The sequence below is a fragment of the Gorilla gorilla genome, chromosome 12, assembly GCF_029281585.2.
Source record: "Gorilla gorilla gorilla isolate KB3781 chromosome 12, NHGRI_mGorGor1-v2.1_pri, whole genome shotgun sequence".
Classification (NCBI taxonomy): Eukaryota; Metazoa; Chordata; class Mammalia; order Primates; family Hominidae; genus Gorilla; species Gorilla gorilla.
In genome coordinates, this window is record NC_073236.2 from 43,994,319 (window position 1) to 44,017,230 (window position 22,912).

General features: G+C 41.4%; 1 protein-coding gene across 2 annotated transcripts in view; it reads right to left on the reverse strand.

The window, feature by feature from the left end:
• UXS1 (UDP-glucuronate decarboxylase 1) overlaps window positions 1-22,912 on the reverse strand; it is a 95,439-nt gene that overhangs the window by 46,697 nt on the left and 25,830 nt on the right. Inside the window, exons 2-5 of one of the 2 annotated variants that reach the window (XM_019021353.4) lie at window positions 19,864-19,891; window positions 18,541-18,589; window positions 17,453-17,496; window positions 11,843-11,903 (exon numbers count right to left, since the gene is read on the reverse strand). In XM_019021353.4, coding sequence (XP_018876898.1) covers window positions 11,843-11,903; window positions 17,453-17,496; window positions 18,541-18,589; window positions 19,864-19,891 — 182 coding nt within the window. Of the gene's footprint in view, window positions 1-11,842; window positions 11,904-17,452; window positions 17,497-18,540; window positions 18,605-19,863; window positions 19,892-22,912 lie in introns of both variants that reach the window. The other variant, XM_019021352.4, reaches the window with a different exon arrangement.

A 22,912-nucleotide genomic window follows, 5' to 3' on the forward strand; every position in this document is an offset into this window, starting at 1 on the left:
CTGGGGGAAGGTTATAGGCGGTGGGAGTGAAAAGAATAGGCTCAGAAAACAGACTTGCCATGCACAACTCAATTCTCTAGCCTGCTGTGTCCTGTTCTCCACTCTGCCTTCTCTTCACCAAAATTCTCATTCATTTCACCCTTCTGTTTCAAACGGAAAGAATTAATAGGAAGACAGCAATCCTTTCTACCTAAAATAAAAGGTATACAAACTCCTAGGTCTATGGTTTTAAAACATGTAATTCTCCATGAAACTCCTGTTTAAAATAAACGAAATCTCACACACGATGAAGTATTCACCACGGGTGAGAGAGTAAAGCCACCTGGATTTGAGTGGAGTGGTAGCTCATGCCTGTAATCCCAGCACTTTGGGAGGCCGAGACAGGTGGATCACTTGAGATCAGGAGTTCAAGACCAGTCGGGCCTACATGGTGAAACCCTGTCTCTACTAAAAATACAAAAAATTAGCTGGGCGTGGTGGCACACTCCTGTAATCCCAGCTAGTTGGGAGGCTAAGGCAGAAGACTCACTTGAACCCAGGAGGCGGAAGTTGCAGTGGATCGTACCACTGCACTCCAGCCTGGGTGACAGAGAAGACTCCATCTCAAAAAAAAAAAAAAAAAAAAAAAAAAAAAAAGCCATCTGGATGAAAAAGATCAAAAATGGCAGAGGAGAAGTAAGGGGAGGCTATAAACTAAAAATGAAATCTGGGTTGGGTGCAGTGGCTCATGCCTGTACCCAACACTTTGGGAAGCCAAGGTGGCTGGATCATTTGACGCCAGGCGTTCAAGACTAGCCTGCGCAGCATGGTGAAACCCCGTCTCTACTAAAAATACAAAAATTAGCTACACGCCTGTAATCCCAGCTACTATGGTGGCTGAAGCACAAGAATCACTTGAACCTAGGAGGTGGAGGTTACAGTGAGTTGAGATCACACCACTGCACTCCAGCCTGGGTGACAGAGTGAGACTCTGTCTCATAAATAAATAAATATCCTAAGTCCCCCAACTGAGTGGGCCCCTTCTTGGCCAAAGGGAACCCCAGAGAAACCTGAAAAGCTGAGTTCCTGGCCGTGATGTGAAAGGAGATTGGATATGCCTCACTATACTTTCTCTTTTGGAGTTTAGACACAACTGACCAACATTAATATTAAAACAGAGATCATAAACAGGACCTATGGTCGTGCCAGACAGAAGCTAAGTCACATCCCTCCAGGTCATTCTGACCCAGTGTATTGGTGAACAGACTTCCTTGTCATAACTTAGATTCCTTTCTGCTGACTCCAAAGTTTTACACAAAGATTTACTCCTTTAACCAATTACAAAGTAAAAAATCTCTGAGCCAGGGAGGTCAAGGCTGCAGTGAGTGGCAATTGTGCCACTGCACTCCAGCCTGTGTGACAGAGAGAGACCCTGTCTCAAAATAAATAAAATAAAATAAAATACAGAATCTCTTAACCCGCCTATACCTGTGAGCCTCCACTTCAAAATAGCCTGTCTTTTTGGGCCAAACCAATGTAAAAGCCCTATATATTGATTTACACCTCCTTGTAACTTCTGCCTCTCTAAAATGTATAAAACTAAACTGTAATCCGCCTGCCTCGGGCACACTTACTCAAGGCTTCTGGGTTTTGCGTTTCCCGGGGCTGCAGTTACTCATACTGGATCATAATATTTTAGAGTTTGGTTTTTCAGTTAACAAGGCCAACCTCAAGAATAACCTCCCTTAACCACCACATAGATATTACATATGCTCTGATGAAATGCAAATCAAATGGTTAAGACAGGATGGGTGAGACCAGGCATCCTCATGCTCGATAGCTTTCATTTGGCTTTACCAACAGCACCATTTTCCAAATCCCCTTTGCCTTTGAGATAAGAAACTGACACCCAGAGAAGTTACGTCTTTGACTAAAATCCTCAGAGATCACTAGCGGGGACAGACTAAAGCTAGTCTTTCTAATTACATGCTCTCTACTGCCTGTCAATTTGTCTGGTTCGTGTTTCATCTTAAGAGCTCCCACATTCTACTGCTATACCTGAACAATGACTATGAAAAACGATTTTCCAGAAAAATAATTGAAATTCAAAGTTGACTCACCACTAGAGCTTAACTCACGGGATGAGATTTCATTTTATCTTCACGTTATTGCATTTCTCCAAGTTTTCCATGATTTTTACATTTAAAAACTTGCAACTTTTAAAAAGAAATGTAACCCCTTTTAACATAACTGTTTCTCTATATGCAAATATTTCTGAAAACAAAATGTTCAGTGGCACTCTAACATTATCTCTGCACCCAAAATACCTGGCAGACAGTTCTGAGATATCAGAGATGCAGCGTATTAAATTATACATGATCATCTCCAACATCTCACTAGTCTTAGTACTGACATAAAATTGTTGGAAGCACCTTAGCTTGACTAAAATGCACTGGAATTTTTTTTTCTGAAGTAATTTCCTTCTACCTAAAATACTTAAGATTTATATAATATAGCTGGATGGTTATGCAATTTTTTATCCTAATCAATGTTAGCCCATTAGGAAAGTGTTTCAAATAGAAACAAATTTGGTGAAAGCTTAGCACTTACAAAGCTCTATCAGGAACACTAATCACCAAACCCAAGGATACTCTTTGAATAACAAGGAGCTAATACCCAAAAGAGAACAGGAGAAAAGAAGTAAGACCTCTTACACTGAGATGGATTAGAACTTACACGGCTTTGCATGGCTTTCCAGTATAGGGGTTTGTCTCAGTGTGCTTTCTTGCTCGCTCTTGTGGGTGCCAATAGGCAGCTAAAGCGGTCTAGTTCAAGGTCAGCAGTCAAACTCATGATGCTTAGCAAATTAGCAAAAAATCACAAAATGTATTTCAAAGCAAGTCTCCTCTTTCTGTTGAAGCTGTCCTAAGGCTTACCAATTTACTGAAAAGGCTTTAAGTTATAGCAACAATATACCAGACTCACATGCCAAATGCCTCAGAAATGTGCTTAACCTATGAGATGGCAGACGAGGGGAAAAAAAAAACTAAGTCTGTTTGCTGTGGTGATGTGTAAAGCAAAATAAATTCTATAATACTCAGCATCGACAGGAAGATCATTCCATGTGCACATAATAAAATTCATGGCAAGATTTTGCAGCATTCCTGTAACAGTGCTGCTGTGCTTTTAATGTGTCCACCAAAACCACATTTTGGTAATTTAATCCCCACTGCAACAGTGTTAAAAGGTGGGGTGATTAGGCCATGAGGTGAAGTAAATGGATTAATGCCATTATCAGAGGAGTGAGTTTGTTATCGTGGAAGCGTGTTCCACATAGAAGCACGAGTTCAGTCCCTTTGGTCTCTCTCTTGCCCTCTCTTTACCCATCCACTACGTGATGACATAGCAAGAAGACCCTCACCAGGTCATAACCCCTTGATCTCAGACTCCCCAGCCTCCAGAACCATGAGCCAATAAATTTGTTATAAATTACCCAGTCTTAGGTACTCTGTCATAGCAGCACAAAAAGGACTAGGACAGAAAATGGGTACCAGAGAAGTGGGATGATGCTTATACAAACACCTGAAAATGTGGAAAAAGCTTTGGAACTAGGTAATGAGTAGAGGCTGGAAGAATCTGGAGGTGCATGCTAGAAAAAGCCTAGACTTCTGTGAATGGAGTGTTAAAGAAACAGTGGTGAGGCCTCAGAAGAGAAGAGCTGTGGGGGAAGTCTAGAACTTCTTAGAGATTACCTGTAATATGGTTGTGATCAGAACAATTGTGGAAATATGGACAGTAAAGGCCATTCTGATGAGGCCTCAGATGGAAATGAGGAACATACCACTGGAAACTGGAGTGAAGGCTATCCTTGTTACAAAGTGGCAAAGAACTTGGCTGAAATGTGTCTGTGTCCTCTGGCTTTATGAAGGCAAAATTTACAAGCCATGAGCTAGGACATCTGGTGGAAGAAATTTCTAAGCAAAATATTAAAAGAATTGCATGGCTTCTTTTAACTACATAGAGTAAAACAAGGGAAGAGAAAAATGATTTAAAGACAGATTGTATAACTAAAAGGGAAACAGAACAAAAAAAAATTTTTTAAGTCCCCAGCCTTACCATATAAAGAATGAAAAAGTGTGCAAGAGTGCAGACAATTGACCCTTTGCTACACAGAGTAGCATGGTTAGAAGGAAGCCAGGTTGTGTCCCTTAAGACAATGGGAGAATGACCCTGAAGGCATTTCAGAAATCCTCCAGGCAAGCTGAGACCTTGAGGCCAACGTTTCCAGAGAGGTGCTGGAGGTCACCATTCATTGCCCTGTGCTGCCACAAGTCTCTGCTCCCCTTAGCATTCCTCAGCCAGCACAGCTGCGGCTCCGGCCAGTCCAGGTGCAGCTCAAGCTACCGCTCTGGAAGATATAGGCTGTAAACCTTGGTGGTGTCCACGTGGTGCTCTAATTCTGCAAGTGTGCAGAATGCAAGAGCCATGAGAACATGGCTTCTTCCAACTAGATTTCAAAGGATGTCACAAATAGCCCGGGACAGGGTGGGAGGTGGCGGGGGGTAGGCAGAGACTCATTGCGGTGATACAGTTGCCACAGACTCCAGAACTGCAAAGCTACCAGCATGTAACACCAGCCTAAGGAAGTTACAGGCACAGAACTCCAACTCGCGAGAGCAGCCAGGTGGACTGAGACCAACAAAGCCACAAGGTTGGGGCTCCCAGAGGCCTTGGAGGTCCAACCCCCACCCCAGTGTACCCAGGACTCAGGCCATGGAGTCAAGAAAGATTATCTGGAGCATTACAATTTGATCTTGTTTGCCCTGTTGGGTTTTGGACTTACTTGGGACCAGTTACCCTGTTCTTTCCTATTTCTCTCTTTTGGAATGGGAATGTTTATGCCATGCCTGTTCCACCATTGTATTTTACAAGTAGATAACTTGTTTTGATTTCACAGGCCCATTGCTGAAGGGGAATTTGCCTTAGGATGAATCATGTCTTGAATTTTTCCCAAATGATGTTTAGATGAGACTTTGGACTTTCGAGTTGGTGCTGGAACAAGTTAAAATGCTGGGCTATTGGGATGAAATAAATACATTTTGCATGTAAGAAGGACATAAATTCTAGAGACCGCAGCCAGAATGCTATGGGTTTGAATGTGTACCCCCAAAAGCATGTGCTGGAAACTTAATTCCCAATGAAACAGTATTGGGAGGTGAGGCCTAATGAGAAGTTATTGGGCTATGAGGGCCCCACCCTCATGAATGAATTTACGTCATTATTGTGGCAGTGGGTTATGTGTAAAAGAATGAGTTAGGTCCCCTTTGTCTCTCTCATCCACTCTCTGCCCTTCTGCCACGGGATGACGCAGCAAGAATGCCCCTTGATATTGCACTTGCCAGCCTCCAAACCATAAACCAATACCTTTCTACTTATAAATTACCTAGTCTGTGGTAATCTGTTACAGCGGCACAAAACAAACTAAGAAAAGTAGACTATCAGATTTGTGATCAATCTGACAACATGGCAACAAAACATTAAAAAAATTAACTTTTCTATGCTACTTGAGACACTTATTTCCAAATTCATGCTCAAATGCATATACCTTTTTGGTGCAATAGAAATAACCTCAAAAGAGGGACATACAAGTATTAACAGACTTCAGAGTCTGCTCACAGCGAGAGTTATGTAAGCCATCTCAAAAAGGCAAGAGACTTCTACAACTTCCAGAAGAACAGAGAGATTATATGGGGTAATAGTCTAATATCGATTCAGGAGTGACAATAATATTTTAGGGATGCACAGTACTACAGCCTAGGTGATGGGTAAAAGAACAAAACAACCTGTGTACTAGTCATTTCAACATATATAAATCATTTCTTGTAGAATTGCAGTGTAAAGTGCTCCACAGACCTGTTCCCCAAGGAAACAACCATAAGTGGTCCAAATTATTTTTTTAAATAACCATTAAAAGTCTCTGGAAATTGTGCTAAGCATGTACAGCAAATGAAGTAACATGTATTCAAGAAAATATAAAATTCACTTTGGGAGGCTGAGGTGGGCAGATAGCCTGAGGTCAGGAGTTCAAGACCAGCCTGGCCAACATGGTGAAACCCCATCTCTACTAAAAATACAAAAATTAGCTGGGCGTGGTGGAGCACACCTGTAATCCCAGCTACTTGGGAGGGTGAGACAGGAGAATCGCTTGAAATCAGGAGGCGGAGGTTGCAGTGACCCAAGATCATGCCACTGCACTCCAGCCTGGGTGACAAGGAAAGAAAAGAAAGAAAAGGAAGGAAGGAAGGAAGGGAGGGAGGGAGGGAAAAGAAAAGAAAGAAAAGAGAGAGAGAAAGAGAGAGAAAGGGAGAAAGGGAGAAAGAAAGGAAGGAAAGGAAAGACAGAAAAGAAAAGAAGAAAGAAAGAAAATATAAAATTAAGTAAGAACAGCAAGAGTCTGCAACACTTGAGTCCATCCCCACAGTTTAGAGTGGGGAATGTGCTGGGTGTGGCCAAGAAAATGAGAACCCCACTCAAAAGATATGGTATCTCACCAGGAAGGGCCACTTAGCAGTACTTCCCAGACAGGGAAGGCTGAGAATAATAGGATTCCAGTCACGGTTGCCCCAACTTGCTTAGAAGGGAGAAGTTCCATGCCAAGAGGGGCAAGGAAAAAAAATCAGGGGCTACAGCACCCTGATTATAAAACAGAGGTGTTGCTCCCACCCCAGCACCAGGGCAGTGGTTCAGAGGTTTTCCTGGGGAACAGAGGTACTGAAAACAGTGCACTCAAAAGCTCTCCCTAAAGGGAGTTGACTTTATTTGAAAGGGAAAGTCAAATATAAGGGTGCTCTCAAGAACAAGGGAGATGCAGATGGTAAGCAATAAATAGAAGGCAATAGATCTATGAGAATAAAAAGCTAAATCTGAGGCCAGCTTGTTTAACTGAGAGAACCAGGGAGAGGACACTTAAGAAACCTCCTGGGGTCAGAACAAATCTCAAAGACTGGTCTCAAAATCTACCCCTGCCAAGGGGACAGAATTTAACTGGATCAGGCTGAAGAGCAATTTAAAACCCACAGCATTGTTGAAAAATAAAGCAATTAGCTAGCAACCACTGCAGCCTAACAGCTGGGTGAGATACTGCACAGGCTTAATAGAGAAATCAGGGAAAGAGACTGTCAACATGAGCCTGTTAGACCCACCATCATCCCAGGGGGTTTGGCCAAGGCTACATCCTCCAAGGAACAACAGTTAAAGCTTCACACTGGAGTGGCGGGGACGGAATAGGAAACACTTCACTAAAGTAGACCAGACAAGTCACTAAACAAATAAATAAGTAAATAAAATTAAACAAGTTGGGGAAGGTGGGGGGTGGGATGAGGGCACAGTATCCAGAAGTGCTACAATATACTACCTAAAATGCCCAGTTTTCTACAACAAATTACAAGACATGCAAAGAAACAGAAATGGGTGACCCATAAACAGAAAAAACAACAAAGCAATAAAAACTGTCTGTGTGAAGTCCCAGGTGTTGGATATAACAAAGACACCAAAGCAACCACTGTAAATATTAGGTTAGTGCAAAAGTAATTGCAGTTTTTGCCATTAAAAGTTATGGCAACTGTTCAAAGAACGAAAGAAAACCATGCTTAAAGAAGTACATAGATAATAAAGAGAGATTACAAAATAGAAACAAATTGAATTCTGGAGTTGAAAAATACCACAATTGAAACTAAAAATTCAACAGAGGGATTCAACAGTCAGTTGGAACTAGGCTAAAGAATCAGCAAACTTGGACTGAAAGGGCTTATGCAACCCAAAGATCAGAGGAAATGCAGGAAACTAAACAGCGCCTCAGACAAATACAGGACACCAATAAGTGCATCAACATGCATGCTGCACTGGGAGTATCAGAAAAGAGAAAGGAATACAAAATATATTCAAAGAAATAATGGCTGAAAACTCCCCAGAATTGATGAACATATGAATGTACATATTCAAGAAGTTCAATGAACTGCAATTAGGATAAACACAAACAAAAATAGATGCACACAGACACATCATTCTAGAAATCCCGCAAACCAAAGACAAGATAAAAATTTGAAAACAGCTGTACTAGGTTGGATACTGTCCTACGAAGTTTATGTCTGTCCCAGAGCTTCAGAATGTGACCTTATTTGAAAATAGAGCCCCTACAGACATATTTAGTTAAGATAAGGTTATACTGGATTAGGGTGGGACTTTAATCCAATACTAAAGGCATGCAAAGACCCATGTGCTGCTGGAGGCAGAGACTAGAGTGATGCCTCTACAAGCCAAAGAACACCAAGGACTGCTGGCAATACGAGAAGCTGGGAGAAAAGCATGGAAAAACTCCCCTCAGAGCCTTCAGAGGGGCATAGGCATGGCCCTGCTGACATCTTGATTTCAGACTTCTAGCTTCTAGAACTGCGAGGGATTAAATTTCTGTTGTTTTAAACCACTCAGATGGTGGTAACTGCAAGTCCTAGGAAATTCATACGGCAGAAAAAGAAAAATGACTTGTCACAAGTAAGGGAACCCCAGTATGATTACCTGCTGGCTCATTACAACAAACAATGGAGAAAGCAGTGGATGGCATACGTATTAGTTCATTTTGTGCTGCCATAAAGGAATACCTGAAGCTGGGTGATTTATAAAGCAAAGAGGTTTATTTGGCACACGGTCCTGCAGGCTGTACATGAAGCATGGCTCCAGCATCTGCTTCTGCTGAGGGCTTCGGAGAGCTTTCAATCATAGTAGAAGGCTAAGGGGGAGCAGGCATGTCACGTGGCAAGACAGGGAGAAGAAGGGGGTCCCATACTCTTTTTTAACAATCAGGTCTCCTGTGAACTCATTACAGTGGGGTGTGCACCAAGCCATTCATGAAGGATCTGTCCCCATGACCCAAATAATTCCCACTAGGCCCCACCTCCAACACTGGAGATCAAATTTCAACATGGGATTGGGAGGCTAGAACAAACATCCGAACTCTATCAACATATTTAAAGTGTAAAAATAAACTGGCAGTCAAGAATCTTATATACAACCAAAAATAACTTCCAAAAATAAGATATCCCTAGATAAACAAAAAATGAGAGAGTTCATTGCTAGCAGACCTACCACACAAGAAATACTAAAGGATGTTCTTTAGGCTGAAAGCAAGTGACCCCAGATAGTAACTGGATTCCACAAGGAAAAAGAAGGGAAAGGTACCAAATACGAAATTAGTTAATTACAAGGCATTCACTCAATGACTCACCTAGAGCAACTTCTAGTCCTGCAAGCTCCATTTGTGGTAAGTGGCCTACACAGATGAACACAAACACGTATCTTTGTTATAACTACCTACAGTATTCAGTATAGCAACATGCTGTACAGATTTGTAGCCTAGGAGCAATAGGTCATACCATGTAGCCTAAGTGTGTAGCAGGCTGTACCACAGAGGTTTGTGTAAGTCCACTCTATGATGCTCACAGAACAACAACAAAAACACTTAACAATGCATTTCTCAGAATGTATCCCCACTGTTAAGTGATGCTTGACTGTACATTTACAGTAAAATTATTTTCAACAAGGGTGCCAGGAAAACTCAATGGGCAATGAATAGTCTTTTCAACAAATTGTGCTGGACAACCGGACAGCCATATCCAAAAGAATGATGACCTAATACCCTATTCAAAAATTAGCTCAAAATGGATCACAGGCCTAAATTTAAGAACAAAATCTATAAAACTCTTAGGAAAAAAACATGGTAAATCTTTATGCCCTTAGTTTAGGCAAGATTTCCTAAATATGACATCCAAGTACAAGGAGTAAGAGAAAAAAAACAGACTTTATCCGTATTTAAAGCATTTGTGCTTCAAAGAATGTCATCAAGAAAGTAAAAAGACAACCCACAGAATGAGATAAAATATTTACAAATAATATACCTGATAAGAAATTTGAATTAAGAATATATAAAGAACTTAATTCAATGATGAAAAGAAAAATAACCCAATTAAAGAATAGGGTAAGTATCTAATAGAAATTTCTCCAAAGAAGATATAGAAATGACCAATAAGCACACAAAAAGATGCTCAACACCATGAGCTATCAGAGAAATGCAAATCCAAACCACAAAAAGATATCACTTCACACCCAGTAGAAAGGCTACAATCAAAAAGACAGACAATAAGAAGTGGCGTTGAGGATGTAGAGAAACTGGAACCCTCATATGCTGCTGGTGGAAATGTACAACGGTGCAGCTGCTCTGGCAAACAGCAGTTCCTCAAAAGGTTAAAGAGAATCACCCTATGACACATGTAACAAACGTACAGTCGTCCCTCAGTATCCACAAGGAATTGGTTCCAGGACCACACCCTACCCCCATACCTAAATGCAAAGATGCTCAGGTTCCGCATATAAAATGGTGTAGTATTTGCATATAACCCATACACATCTGCCTGTATACTTTAAATCATCTCTAGATAATTATAATACCTAATACAATGTAAATGTTATGTAAAAATGTTATACTGTATTGTTTAGGGAATAATAACCTGAAAAAAAGTCTGCACATGTTCAGTACAGACATAACCATTGTGCGCCTAACTACATTTTCGATTCGTGGTTAGCTGAATCCACGGATAAGGAAACCACGGATATGGAGGGCCTACTGTATAAATAAACTGTGGTATATTCATATAACAGATTATTTGGTAATAAAAATATATGAAATACTGATACAAGCTACAACACGAACAAAACCTGAAAACATACTAAGTGAGAAAAGCTAGTCACAAAAGGTCAAATGTTGCATTATCCCATCTATATAAAATACCCAGAACTGGCAAATCTACATGGACAAAAAACAGATTAGTGGTTGCCTAGAGATTGGGGTGTGGAAGGCCTAAGGGGAAAATGGAGAGTGACTGCTAATGGGTATAGGCTTTCCTTGGGGGGGGTCCTACAATTGGATGTGGTAATGGTTGCACAACTCTGTGAATACATTAAAAACTACTGAATTATACATTTTAAGGGTGAACTGTATGGTATGTGAATTATATCTCAATAAAGCTGTTACTTTAAAAAAAAATGCAACATGAAATCTTTTTGGACATAATTTGTTACCTAATAGTTAAAAGGGTTTCTTTCATTGGTGAGTTTATACTGATGTTTAACAAGAGCACTATTAGCCAAGGATACCCCTGGGTATTCTTCAAAGTGGTCTGTGAGCTAGAAAAGGTTAAAAACCACTGCTCTCAAATTTCATACTTCTTCAAAAAGTTAAACACAGGGTTTCCATACAATCCAGTAATTCCACTCCTAAGTATACCTAAAAGAATGAAAATCCTGTGTCCACACGAAAACTTACACACATGCATTCATAGCATTATTCACGATAGCCTCAAGGTGGAAACAACTCCAAATACCCATCAATTGAGAAACAGGGAAACAGTATGTGGTACACCCACACAATGGAGCATTGTTCAGCCATGAAAAGGAATGAAGTGTACTGATTCATGCTACAGCTGAGCCTTGAAGACAGATCAAATATCACATTATTTCTTTCAGACGAAATGTTCAAAAAAGGCAGATTCACAGAGATAGAGAGTAGTTTTAGTGGTTTCCCAGAGCTGGCGGGAGGGGGCTGGGAATTGGAAGTGACTACTAATGAGTACAGGACTCTTTTTTGGGGTGATGAAAAAACTGTAATCAGAATGTGGTGCTAACTCTGTGGACATACTATAAGCCACTGAATCGTATCTTTGAGAAGCGTGAATTCTATGATATGTGAATTATCTCTCAATGAAAAAAGAAAGTTTCTTAATATTACAAATACTATTCAGGTGTGCAAACTTACCAAAATTCTTTTCCGATCCTTTTCTGATAAAAACTTTACTGGTGGGTATTTCTGGGTAAAGCTGTATAATATAAAGAGATTCAAAAGGAAAAAGTCAAACATCTCATTTGAATATTTTCTCTGTCTACCATCAAAGCATGTGCCAGGTTTTGGGACTGTTATTGTTTGCTCTTCTCTCTACTCTTGAATGAGTGCTGGAGAAACCAAGGAGTCACTAGTTAACTTGAGGTCAAGAGCTATATAACCTGCTCCTTGTTTAGAATCAAGCTAAAGACGTGACTTGAGATTCTATCTCTGAGAAGCGAAAGTGCAAGGAGCTACCGGCTTCCAGCAGCTGCTAAAGCAGGGCAGGCACTACCTCTATTAGTCCAGATAAAACCACACCATGAGGGAGATGGCCGTGAAACTGCCTTTGCAGAATTGTAATAATGAGAGAAATCTAATATGACTGACTCCATCTAACCTCACAGGCTCAATTTTTGTTTTTATTGTTTTTGCTTTAGTGCAGAGGCCAAGACAACTAGGAGAGGAATTTATAGTTAAACAATGAGGCAAGGAAAACTGACCCCCCTCCTTGTTTCGAGATTGAAGCCACATTCCTAAGCCAAGGTTAGAGTTACGGTAGGGTCTGAACTTTGCTAAAGAATAAGCATAAACAATGACCTGCCACTGCTTAGCTTAGCTGGCTTTTCTATATGTTGCTTACTGCCCCAGGGTCACTCAAACAGAGGTCGCAAGATTTGTAACTTCTCCAACAACTTCTACAGATAACATCACTATTGTGAATCCTAAAGAAACGGTATTTGAGGTATCTTTCAGATTCAGCATTTTGGCAGACAGACTAAGAGATGTCACCCGGTCCTCAGACTTGGCTTCCATGAATTGATTCAGCTGCCTGAAGACAGTTTAGACACCCCCATGATTTCACACCCAGCCAATCGTTTCAGCTCCCCAGGCCCCCACCCACCAAACTACCCTTAAAAACTGAAGCCTCCGAGTTCTCAGGGAGGCAGATTTGAGAAACCTCGCCCATTCTCACACGTGGCTGGCCCTGTGATTAAACGCTCTCTTCGCTGTAACACCTGTTGTTCTCAGTGCCTTGGTTTTCTCAGGGCAGTCGGCAAGAAGAGCCCACCGGGCTATAATCATGGCATTCTCTGGGTACTGTATCAGGGTCCAGGTGGAAGAAAGCAGCTTCGTGAAGTCACAGGCCCAACGCATGAGGACCGCCCCACAAGAGCGAGAAGAGATATTAATGAAACTTTGTCTCCTGCTCCAGGAATTTTCACAATCACGGCATCCTCTTCGTGACCAGCGTCCCTGGTAAAACGATTGAGCATCAGCATCTTCTGTCTCTGTGGGTCTGCTCTGACCCTAAGTCTCACTTATCTTTTGATACCCTCTTGCTGCCCTAAGGTGCCATGGGTCCCCAGCCCACACTGATGTCCCAGGAGCAGGGTAGTGTGATCTGAATATAAAACGTCCAGTGAGAGGTAATAAACACAGAACTGAAATATTCATTTTAAAAGTTATTCAGTTAGGAACAAAAGTGCTTTAAATAAAATCTGAGACATCAGTTTTATGGTCATTATACTAATTGGAAAGGTGTTGTGCCAGGTGGCACCGTCTCCATCCCTGCCCTGTCCCCAGCACAGACACAGCACTAGGATACAGAATGCACTTCCTTAATGGTCGCTGAACTGAAGGGAATATGAAGGGTCATTAGAAAGAAGCCCCTGAAGCAGGGGTTTCTCATCTCCAGAAAGCCCCGAGCGTGCTTAAATTGGAGTGAAAGGGCTTTCTACTACAATGCAGGCGAATTACCCCATTAAGAACTTCCAGGGTCTCAAAAGCTCAAGTTCCCCTTGCAGACTACAAAATCAGATGGGAGAGTCTGAGGGCAAGGGTGGGAACCCTGGGGCTCCCCCGTGTGAGCTCACCGACCGTCTTTAGTACTTGCCGCCCATAGGAAGTGCCTCAGGAATGTCATCCATGCAGCTGGGGAGCAGGAGCAAGTTCTGCCTTCAGTCAGGAGCGATGCTGTTAGACGGGCGGGAGCAGCACAGATGTCTTGTTTGCCAAGTAACACTTCTTGTCATTCCGCCTCTTCCCTCACCAACTCAGCTAGGGGACGGCACTGTAAATCTCAGAGTTATTTGTGTGCACCTCTCACACCGCTCCAATTGTCCTCATTTCTCTGAGCTCACGATATCCAGGTCTTCAGCCTCAGTCCCCAAGTGGCACACCCAGTGCCATGGCACAGCTGAGACTCTTTGCTTCCCACGACTGCTCATAAGCACCATGGCTCCTCCGAACTGTCTGTCGTGAAAACGCTGGAGCCGTCTCTGACTCATAACTTCCGCTCACTCACCTTCAGGGCTCCTTCTCTACCGTGTGTATGATTTTAGAGTCAAGACTGCTCGGGAATGGGAATATAGCTACATATGGGAAAACACGGTGCAGGGAGAAAACCAATTCAGTGAGGAGCGGAGGCGCAGGACTGTGGAGTGTGCATCCGGGGCCATGGAAACAAATGTTAATCCAAGCTGTCAGCTTAGAATAGTCCCTATCTGAAAGCTTAAAATGAAATGTGGTGTGCTACTTATACCAAGAGGAAACGGCCAAACCGTTTTATTACAGGAAATGTACTTCAAAGAAATTGAACTGAAGCAAAGGCATGGTTGCCCGACATACACAGTGACGGGCATAAGATGGACTAAAAAATACTTCAAATGCAGCGTGCTGAAACCTTTAATTTAAAAAACGAAAAATAGGTTGAGTTTCTTGCTTTGTTCTTCTTCAATATGTAGCAGCCAAGTTTTAGATTTCATATGTATACGCTCAAGTAATTAAACTTTTAAAAAACTATCTTATACTCCTCACTTTTTCGAGAAGCCCACACACAAAGCTGAAAAACAGGAAGGGGAGAGTGCCTGTGGGGTCCTCCTCAGTATGCATGTCATCTTGTTTTCCTCCTTGCAGTAATGGGTGATGGAGCGCAGTGACTGATAGAGTGCAGTGACCATGTGGGTGCCATTGGCTGGGCCACATGCTGAGCCAGCTGCCTGGTGCTCCAAAGCACCTGCTGGACTGACCCAGAGCTGGGCAGGAGCACAAGGCCTTTTTTTTTTTTCCTTTTTTGAGACAAGGTCTTACACTCTGTCACCCCAGATGGAGTGTAGCGGCATAATCACAGCTCACTGCAGCCTTGTATTTTTTGTAGAGATGAGGTTTCATTATGTTGCCCAGGCTGGGCTCGAACTCCTGGGCTCAAGCCATCAGCCTGCCGAGGCTTCCCAAAGTGCTGGTATTACACCGTGCCTGGCCCACAAGGCTTTTTAAAGACCTGTAGCAGGTGAAAATCCTACCCAGCGTTACTGGCTCATCCACTTATTCAGGAACTTTCCATTAAGCACCGTTCTACACTAGGCACTGGGGGTTAAGCAGCAAAATGCAGCAGAGGCATGAGGCCTGCATTCCTAAGCGAGAGAGAAACCAGCAAGCAGAGGCAGAATGAGGTAACAAATCTTTCCTTACAACCCCAAATTAGTCCTTTACTAATCATTAATATTTTATGCCATTCCAGATTAAACTTACTGTTTAGCCAGTAAGCAGTATTCTCACTTAGAATTTAAATTATCATCATTTGCCATCTATTCAAAGAACATTTAAAGATACAGAGTTAAAATTAAACAAATGGCATATAATCAAAGTATTAAGCAATGGGAGTGTGGTAAAAGAGAAAAAGCCCACATACAATCCATTTACTCAGGATTCTAGAATGACACTGTCTTCTTTCTTTCCCTGTATAAATATAACCTGTAACTTCCAAAAATATCTTTAGTTCTTGGGGGCCACTTTGCTCAAAGTGACAAGCACATCAAGTAAACCTATTTCCAGTTACATTCTTATCTTGTCAGTGTCAAGATGGTTGTTTGATCATCTTTATCACACACTGAGTCAGGAAAAGTAAGCTAGATGGAGTTCCATCAATTTCCACCGTCACGCTTTTTTAGCCAGGCCTACACATGACCTTCTGACACAGTAATGCAGGCACGTGGATCACCTGACTTGCTGACCAACCTGAAGGACGGAACCATTCCAGAATGAGTCACCTGCAAGCAGCCCAAGAGGCAAATGTTTGCCCTCTGCCACTATTTTCAAGGCGGTCTCACAGGTTGACAAGACTAAATTATTAGTAAATTCTTAGGATCGAATTCTTATTTGTGCTTCTCCGTCCAGTTTAAAAGCACACACTCAAAGATATCACAAAAGTATCAAAGAGATTGCATAATTCTCACATGTTGAGAGCTCTTGCTTGTAAGCTATTGCCTTAGGGAAGTTATCGAATTGAGACATTTTTCTTTTCATAAATAAATTCTATTGTCTAAAGAAAATAATCACTGGTGGATAAGTTTTTAGACCAATATAGAAAACGTGTGGTGGGTTATTTCTTATTGTTCCAATTTTTCTAAAAAGAAAAAAAAAGCTTCAATTAAGATCTCTCAATTCTGCTGTCTTATCAAAGGCAGATTTTCCGGCTCCCATCCAAGGAAATATTACAAGCTGCATAACTGAAGCACAGAATCATGGCAAAAAAAATTTAAAGCACAAGTAACAACCTTATATTACTAAGGGAATCTGTTAAAAATTACTGACAACTTTTGTTCTGATAAGTGCTGAAATTAACAGTTTGCTTGACTGCTCAGTTGAGGATAAGAATCAAGTGAATGACACATTTTGTTTAATGACTCTTCTCCAGTCGTATTTCCCTTCGATCATTTAATGAAAATCAAAGAAAAACTGCTCTTCATTTTTTCATTTTTGTTCTGGACTTGATAAAAGGCTCATTCAATGCTGACACACATCGTCCAAACTCATCCCAATAAGGGGAAAAAAATCACATCAACTTTAATAAATGCTGTCATTTTTCTTTCTAAAATTTCTAAAGATTCAACTGCTACTCTAGATAGTTTTCCGCATACAGTATGTGCAAGAGGAAAGTCCTGGAGGCTGAGGCTCAGCGGCGTCGGGAGTGCCTGAGAGAGAACCTGAGGGCAATAGTGTCCCAAAGGGTGAGGAGGGGTTCTCTCTGGAATCTGACTCAAATAAACATTTCTATCATATTACATAATTCTTCTTCCCTCTCACTTCACCTGGACTAAATTCTGGAAACCTCCTCATGAACTCTGGTGACAAAAGCAGCTAAATGACTACACATGACACACCGTAGGCTCCACATCCTTATTTTGTGGTGTTTGCATATGGTACTACATTTCAGGCCCACTGGATTGTCCTCCTATTTTGGAATTCTATCCAACTGATCAATATATGCAGAAGTTCAAGGAAAATGTGAGGCCGGGCCTCAACTTCTATGTAATAAATTTGCAGAAATTCAGACGTTCAGAGTTTGAAGAAGGAAGATCTTAACACATCTAGATTGATTCTTCTCCCCATGTTCTATCTGGGTATTACACTCAAAGTGGGGGAAATGCGTATATAGACATTTATTTAGGTTGGCAGAGTTTGGAGCAAACAAACTGAGAATTAATTACTCAATTGAGACAAACTTATTTTAACTATTGACTTTAAGACAAAAAGTACACATACCTTTTTTCTAAATCTCTGATTTTCTCTCTTAGTGGTTCAACCATCTAGAACAATAATAACAAAAATCAGTTTTAAAGCAAAAACACAGTTCTCAACCCCTTTCACCCCATTCTGATGTTTCAGATAAGGCAAAACAGGTTTTAATTTCTTCTACAAATTAACTTCCAGTTTGAAATTAAGATACACCACTTGCGTCACAATGCTAGAATTGAACAGATAAACTGTCCATTTGAACTCTTACTCCATAAATGCCTCAGTTTCTGAGACAATTAATGTTTTTGCTCACCCATCCTACTAGGAAGAATGTAAAAGGTGTTTCAGGCTCATAAAAACAGATCAACACTATCCATCTCTTTTTAGGAACAATCCCCTAAGTGTGGCCCACAAAAGCTTAACATCTTGTTTCTGCAATTACTGTGTATACTCATGTTATCAGCTGCAGCACATAAATTGCAGGCTGTGAGTCAACCTACATCCACGTCTGTAGACACTGTGGACTCAGGCAGAAAGACAGCAACTCAAGGGCTTCCCAGGACTCCCTAAGTTGGCTTCAAATCCAAAGTAAGTAACCTCCCATCCCCTCCCCAACAGCCCATGTTACAACGGTCTGGCTGTATCTACATGTATTTAAATAGGAGGTGCATAACTGAGCATAGGTGCTAGCCTTCAGCTGGGTGGGTGTGCGACGTCTCCATCTGTGCACGTGGATGCTCTTTATATTTGTGGCCTAGCATCCGATTGGCGGCCATTTTTCTTTTCAGCACCTGTGCCAGTGAGAGGATGTTGGTACTCATCTCTATCTCCCAAAGGCAATCACTTCCCTTTCTCTAAAAAACGCTTACCTGAAAAGTCATGTAAAAGTCTAAATCCATTTTGCCTTTGAGGTAGAATTTGTTTTAATACGTCAAAAATGGACCAACAGTAACAGACTGCATGTCCTCTTAAATAAGGGAGTAATTTTTTGAGACACGGTTGCAAAATCACAGAACAGCATCAAGCTGCCACAATAAGAATGACAGCACGAGCAAAGGAAGTAAAATTGACAAGTACACAGATGAAATAGATACAAAAATAGAAAAGAGACTAACCTCTTCAATCTTGCTTTCAATTTTTAGTTCACCATTTTCCTGGATAGACCTGTTGAGTAGAAAGCTATAAAACTGAGATCAACTGAAAGGCTTTGTGACTTTAAGACTGTTTCTGAATAAATTACCCTAACATAACCCAAAGGATGCAGACCACCTCTGTCTCCTGCTCAAGTATCAGTCATGTGTACAATTCCCTCCAGAAGGGATGCACCAGAGGAAAAGAAGACAACCAAAGGGAAGGAATCCCCTTAAATCCATCTATGAACATGCGCAGTATTACCTAATGGATTATTTCCACTAAACTAAAATAATCTCACTGCTATGCTACATCCAACACAGGATTTTGAATTTGAAGCAGGAAGTGCGTCTGTAGGAGTATGTGTTTGTGCCTGCTGGGCTTTCCTGGGGATTTAATATAAAAATGGAGTCTTTTAAGTAAAACCACAGAGCTCCTTTAAATGGGATCTGAGCACCCCACCTAGTCATACACAGCAGCCTTTGTCAGGAGACACACACATGCCCTGGTGGTAGGAATCAAATCGACACCATCCCACCCAGCTTGCAAAACCCAACTCCACATGAAAAGCCTCCTGAGGGCATAGTAACCTTTTACCCTGGTAGACATGCGCAGCCGCATTACATTACAATACCAACTTAATCATCACAATAGTGATTCTCACAACATAACCAAGTGGAGCAAATTTTCCTTTACATGGAAAACTATTAACAGTACCAAATTGTTTTTACAATAAGTGCTTATTTCTTTTTGCTGATTTTTTTAAAGGCTATTTTTTTTTTATTTGGTAAAGAGATAACACAAGAGTTTTGTTTTTACAAGAGTGCCTCCTGCCCTATGAAGAAGCACACACGATGCATACAGGCCTAACGCTGGACTAAACAGGTGGTCTCTGCATCGATACCCACTAGCTGGCCCCCTGACGTCATGGGCCTGCCAGGGCTTCCCGAAGACAGCTCCCTTCTCAGAAGGCTTTGCAAAAGCTCCTCAGTGTTCTTGCTCAATCCACCCAGAAATACAATTTACATAAGCTAGGGTCAACCCTTTATTATCTACACAAGGAGGGAAGGGGGTGTGGCCGACCATTGTTTTACTTGTGGGCCTTACTTGGTAATTGTTAAAATCAGCTGCATTCCTTGAGAATACCCATAGGAGAAAAGAAACAGCTCAGATACGTGAATAGCAAGAACTCAGTTTTGTTTTAAAAATATTTTTCAATTAACCCATGAAATCCATGGTATATATGTACCAACTGAAATGTGTCTATAAAATCCAACCACAGTACCCAAGTAATTAAAAACAATTACCTCATATTAACGAAGTTGCCCCAAACAGCTGTAAGAGAAAGAAAAAAAGAAGTCAATGTTTAAGTCCACAACTTTCAGGGATTCCAATGGATGGAATCTTAAATTTTAACCAATATTTTAAATTTTACAAAGAAAATTAACTTAAGAAGACAACAAAATGCATACTTTGTTTTCAAAACAATTAAATCTTACTACAAAATAAGTAAAAACAGGATTGTAGAGTTTATTCAGGCCAAGTTTGAGAACTGCAAACCAGGAACATCGATTCAAGTTGCCCTGAATATATGCTCCCATCAGCAGCAGTGACAAGTGGGCTTTTAAAGGAAAAGGCAGTTTCTAAGTTATCAAGAATTTACATTAAAATAACATAAGCTACTGATAGGCCATATATTGTTTTTTGTATCAAAAATCCCAGGAAAAAGATAATTGGTTGAGGCAGCTGGGCAGAAACAAAATGCCTTTAAAGAACCGGCCCTGGGCATGGCAGGGCGTGACTTTAGTTCCGTGCTCATGACTCTCCGGCCTGATAAATTTTGCATACCTCACATGGCTCACACTGCTCTGAGCTGTTTTTCTTTTCTATCTATCCCCGCAGTTTTGGAATACCTCTTTTGGGGTCTACAGTTGGACAGTGCAGGTGAAGCTTTTTTTTTTTTTTTTTTCCAAGTGACAGATCTCCCTTTATTACCCAGTCTGGTCTCTAGTGATCCTCTCGCCTCCGCCTCCTGAGTAAGTGGGACTGCAGGCGTACGCCATCACACCTAGCTAAGGATGCATGTGTTTTGATAAACAGTATGTTCTCAACCTTTGTTTGAGGAAGAGCTAGTCACAAAAATCAAATAATCACATGTCTGAAAGAAGTCCTAAGGTTCAGTCTAACCTCTCCCTTGTAATGATGATGAAAGCAAACCCAGAGAGGTTAAACAGTGGCCTGCAGTGCGGCTTAACTCCAACGGGAGTGCCATCCTTTTTCAGCACTTACCACATCTCCCTTCTATACTCTAGGCACCTGGTGGGCAGGCTCTCCTGTGCCTGTATACAGCTGGCCTTCAGTAAATGTGTATAAGTCAGCCCTGAATCAACAGCAGATGACTTTAAAATGTAATACTGGACCATGAGCACTCACTTTAAGTTACTGAGCAGGATTCTTTCTACGGAAGCCTTTCCTGAGCATAGGTAGTCCTAATATTTTGTACACACTCCTATTTGGTCCTCATTTGGCCACGCCACTCAGCAGATACTGAAGGCCTTCTAAGTGCCAGGTGCATTTAGGTGCTTCCAGGTGCCGAGGAAGAACAGAAAGATTAAACACAAACGTCCTCCCTGTCTGGGGCTGTTAATTTTGTGAGCTTGGGAAGGCCCTGAGGTTAGGATCTCATAACCCCAGGCATCTTCCCATTGCCATCCTCTTGTGTGTAGTAGGAGTTTAATAGCTACTCATCAAATAGGATTCAGTATCCAAACTACACCCCCACATGAAATTCCCACTCTCAAGAAGGGGAATGTTGCTAATTCCATAGAAGCACATCTCTCTTCAAACAGAGGAGGAAACTTGGTTTAAAAAAAAGACAGCAATATATGACCAAATAAATAAAAGTGGCAAGAAAGCAGGGAAATGGGAGAAATTAAAATAAAGCTATTAACTAGATTCATTATTCACTAAAAAAAAATAAAAACTGCTTATGTCAGAGGCACTGGAACCAGAGTAACTCCATCTTGAACAGTAGCTGGGTAAAATGAGGCTGAGACCTACTGGGCTGCATTCCCAGACTGTTAAGGCATTATAAGTCACAGGATGAGATAGGAAGTCACCATAAGATACAGGTCATGGGCCGGGCACTGTGGCTCACACCTGTAATCCCAGCACTTTGGGAGGCAGAGGTAGGCAGATCACCTGAGGTCAAGAGTTCAAGACCAGCCTAACCAACATGGTGAAACCCCATCTCTACTAAAAATACAAAATTAGCTGGGCATGGTGGCGCATGCCTGTAATCCCAGCTACTTGGGAGGCTGAGGCAGGAGAATCACTTGAGCCCTGGAAATGGAGGTTACAGTGGGCTGAGACCGCACCATTGCACTCCAGCCTGGGCAACAAGAACAAAACTCCGTCTCAAGGAAAAAAAAGATACAGGTCATAAAGACCTTGCTGATAAAATAGGTTGCAGTAAAGAAGCTGACTAAAACCCACCAAAACCAAGATGGCCACAAGAGTGACCTCTGGCCCTCCTCGCTGCTACACTCTTACCAGTGCCATGACAGTTTACAAATGCCATGGCAACGTCAGGAAGTTACCTATATGGTCTAAAAAGAGGAGGTGTGAATAATCCACCCCTTGCTTAGCATATCATCAAGAAATAACCATAAAAATGGGCAATCAGCAGCCCTCAGAACTGACCTCTCTATAGAGTAGCCATTCTTTTAATCCTTCATTTTCTTAACAAACTTGCTTTCACTTTAAGGACTCGCCTTGAATTCTTTCTTGTGCAAGATCCAAGAACCCTCTCTTGGGGTCCGGATCGAGACCCCTTTCCTGTAACACTTATACCTTTGAACCATGTGATTTTGCTTTTATCTTACTCTCAGGAAATCAGTAAACATACAGGAAAAGTGCCCTCACCAATGTCATGGCCTTATTTATAATCACACACACAAAAAAGGAACAAGCCAAAATATCCCATAATTAGAGAATTGCTGTATAAATTGTCATACAGCCATTTGATGAAATCAGAAAGCCATTAAATATGACCACGGAACTACACTGTAACATGATGCAGTTATGACAGTACCAGACAAAAAAATATATATACAGTGTGACTCTCACTTCTGTAAAATGCATTGGGAAAAAAAGACTGTGAAATTTCCAAAATACTGAGTTTAAATGGTGACATGAGTAACTGTTTAATTTTCCTTGTGGTTAAGTGTCTACTTACTTTTAAAAAAGGAGGGAAGGGATTTTAACCCTTACTAAACTGTATGTCCTTGTTGTCCTGTTCTTGCCTTTTTCTAGACACCTGGTGAACACCTGGGTCAGTCCTCAGCTCGGACACCA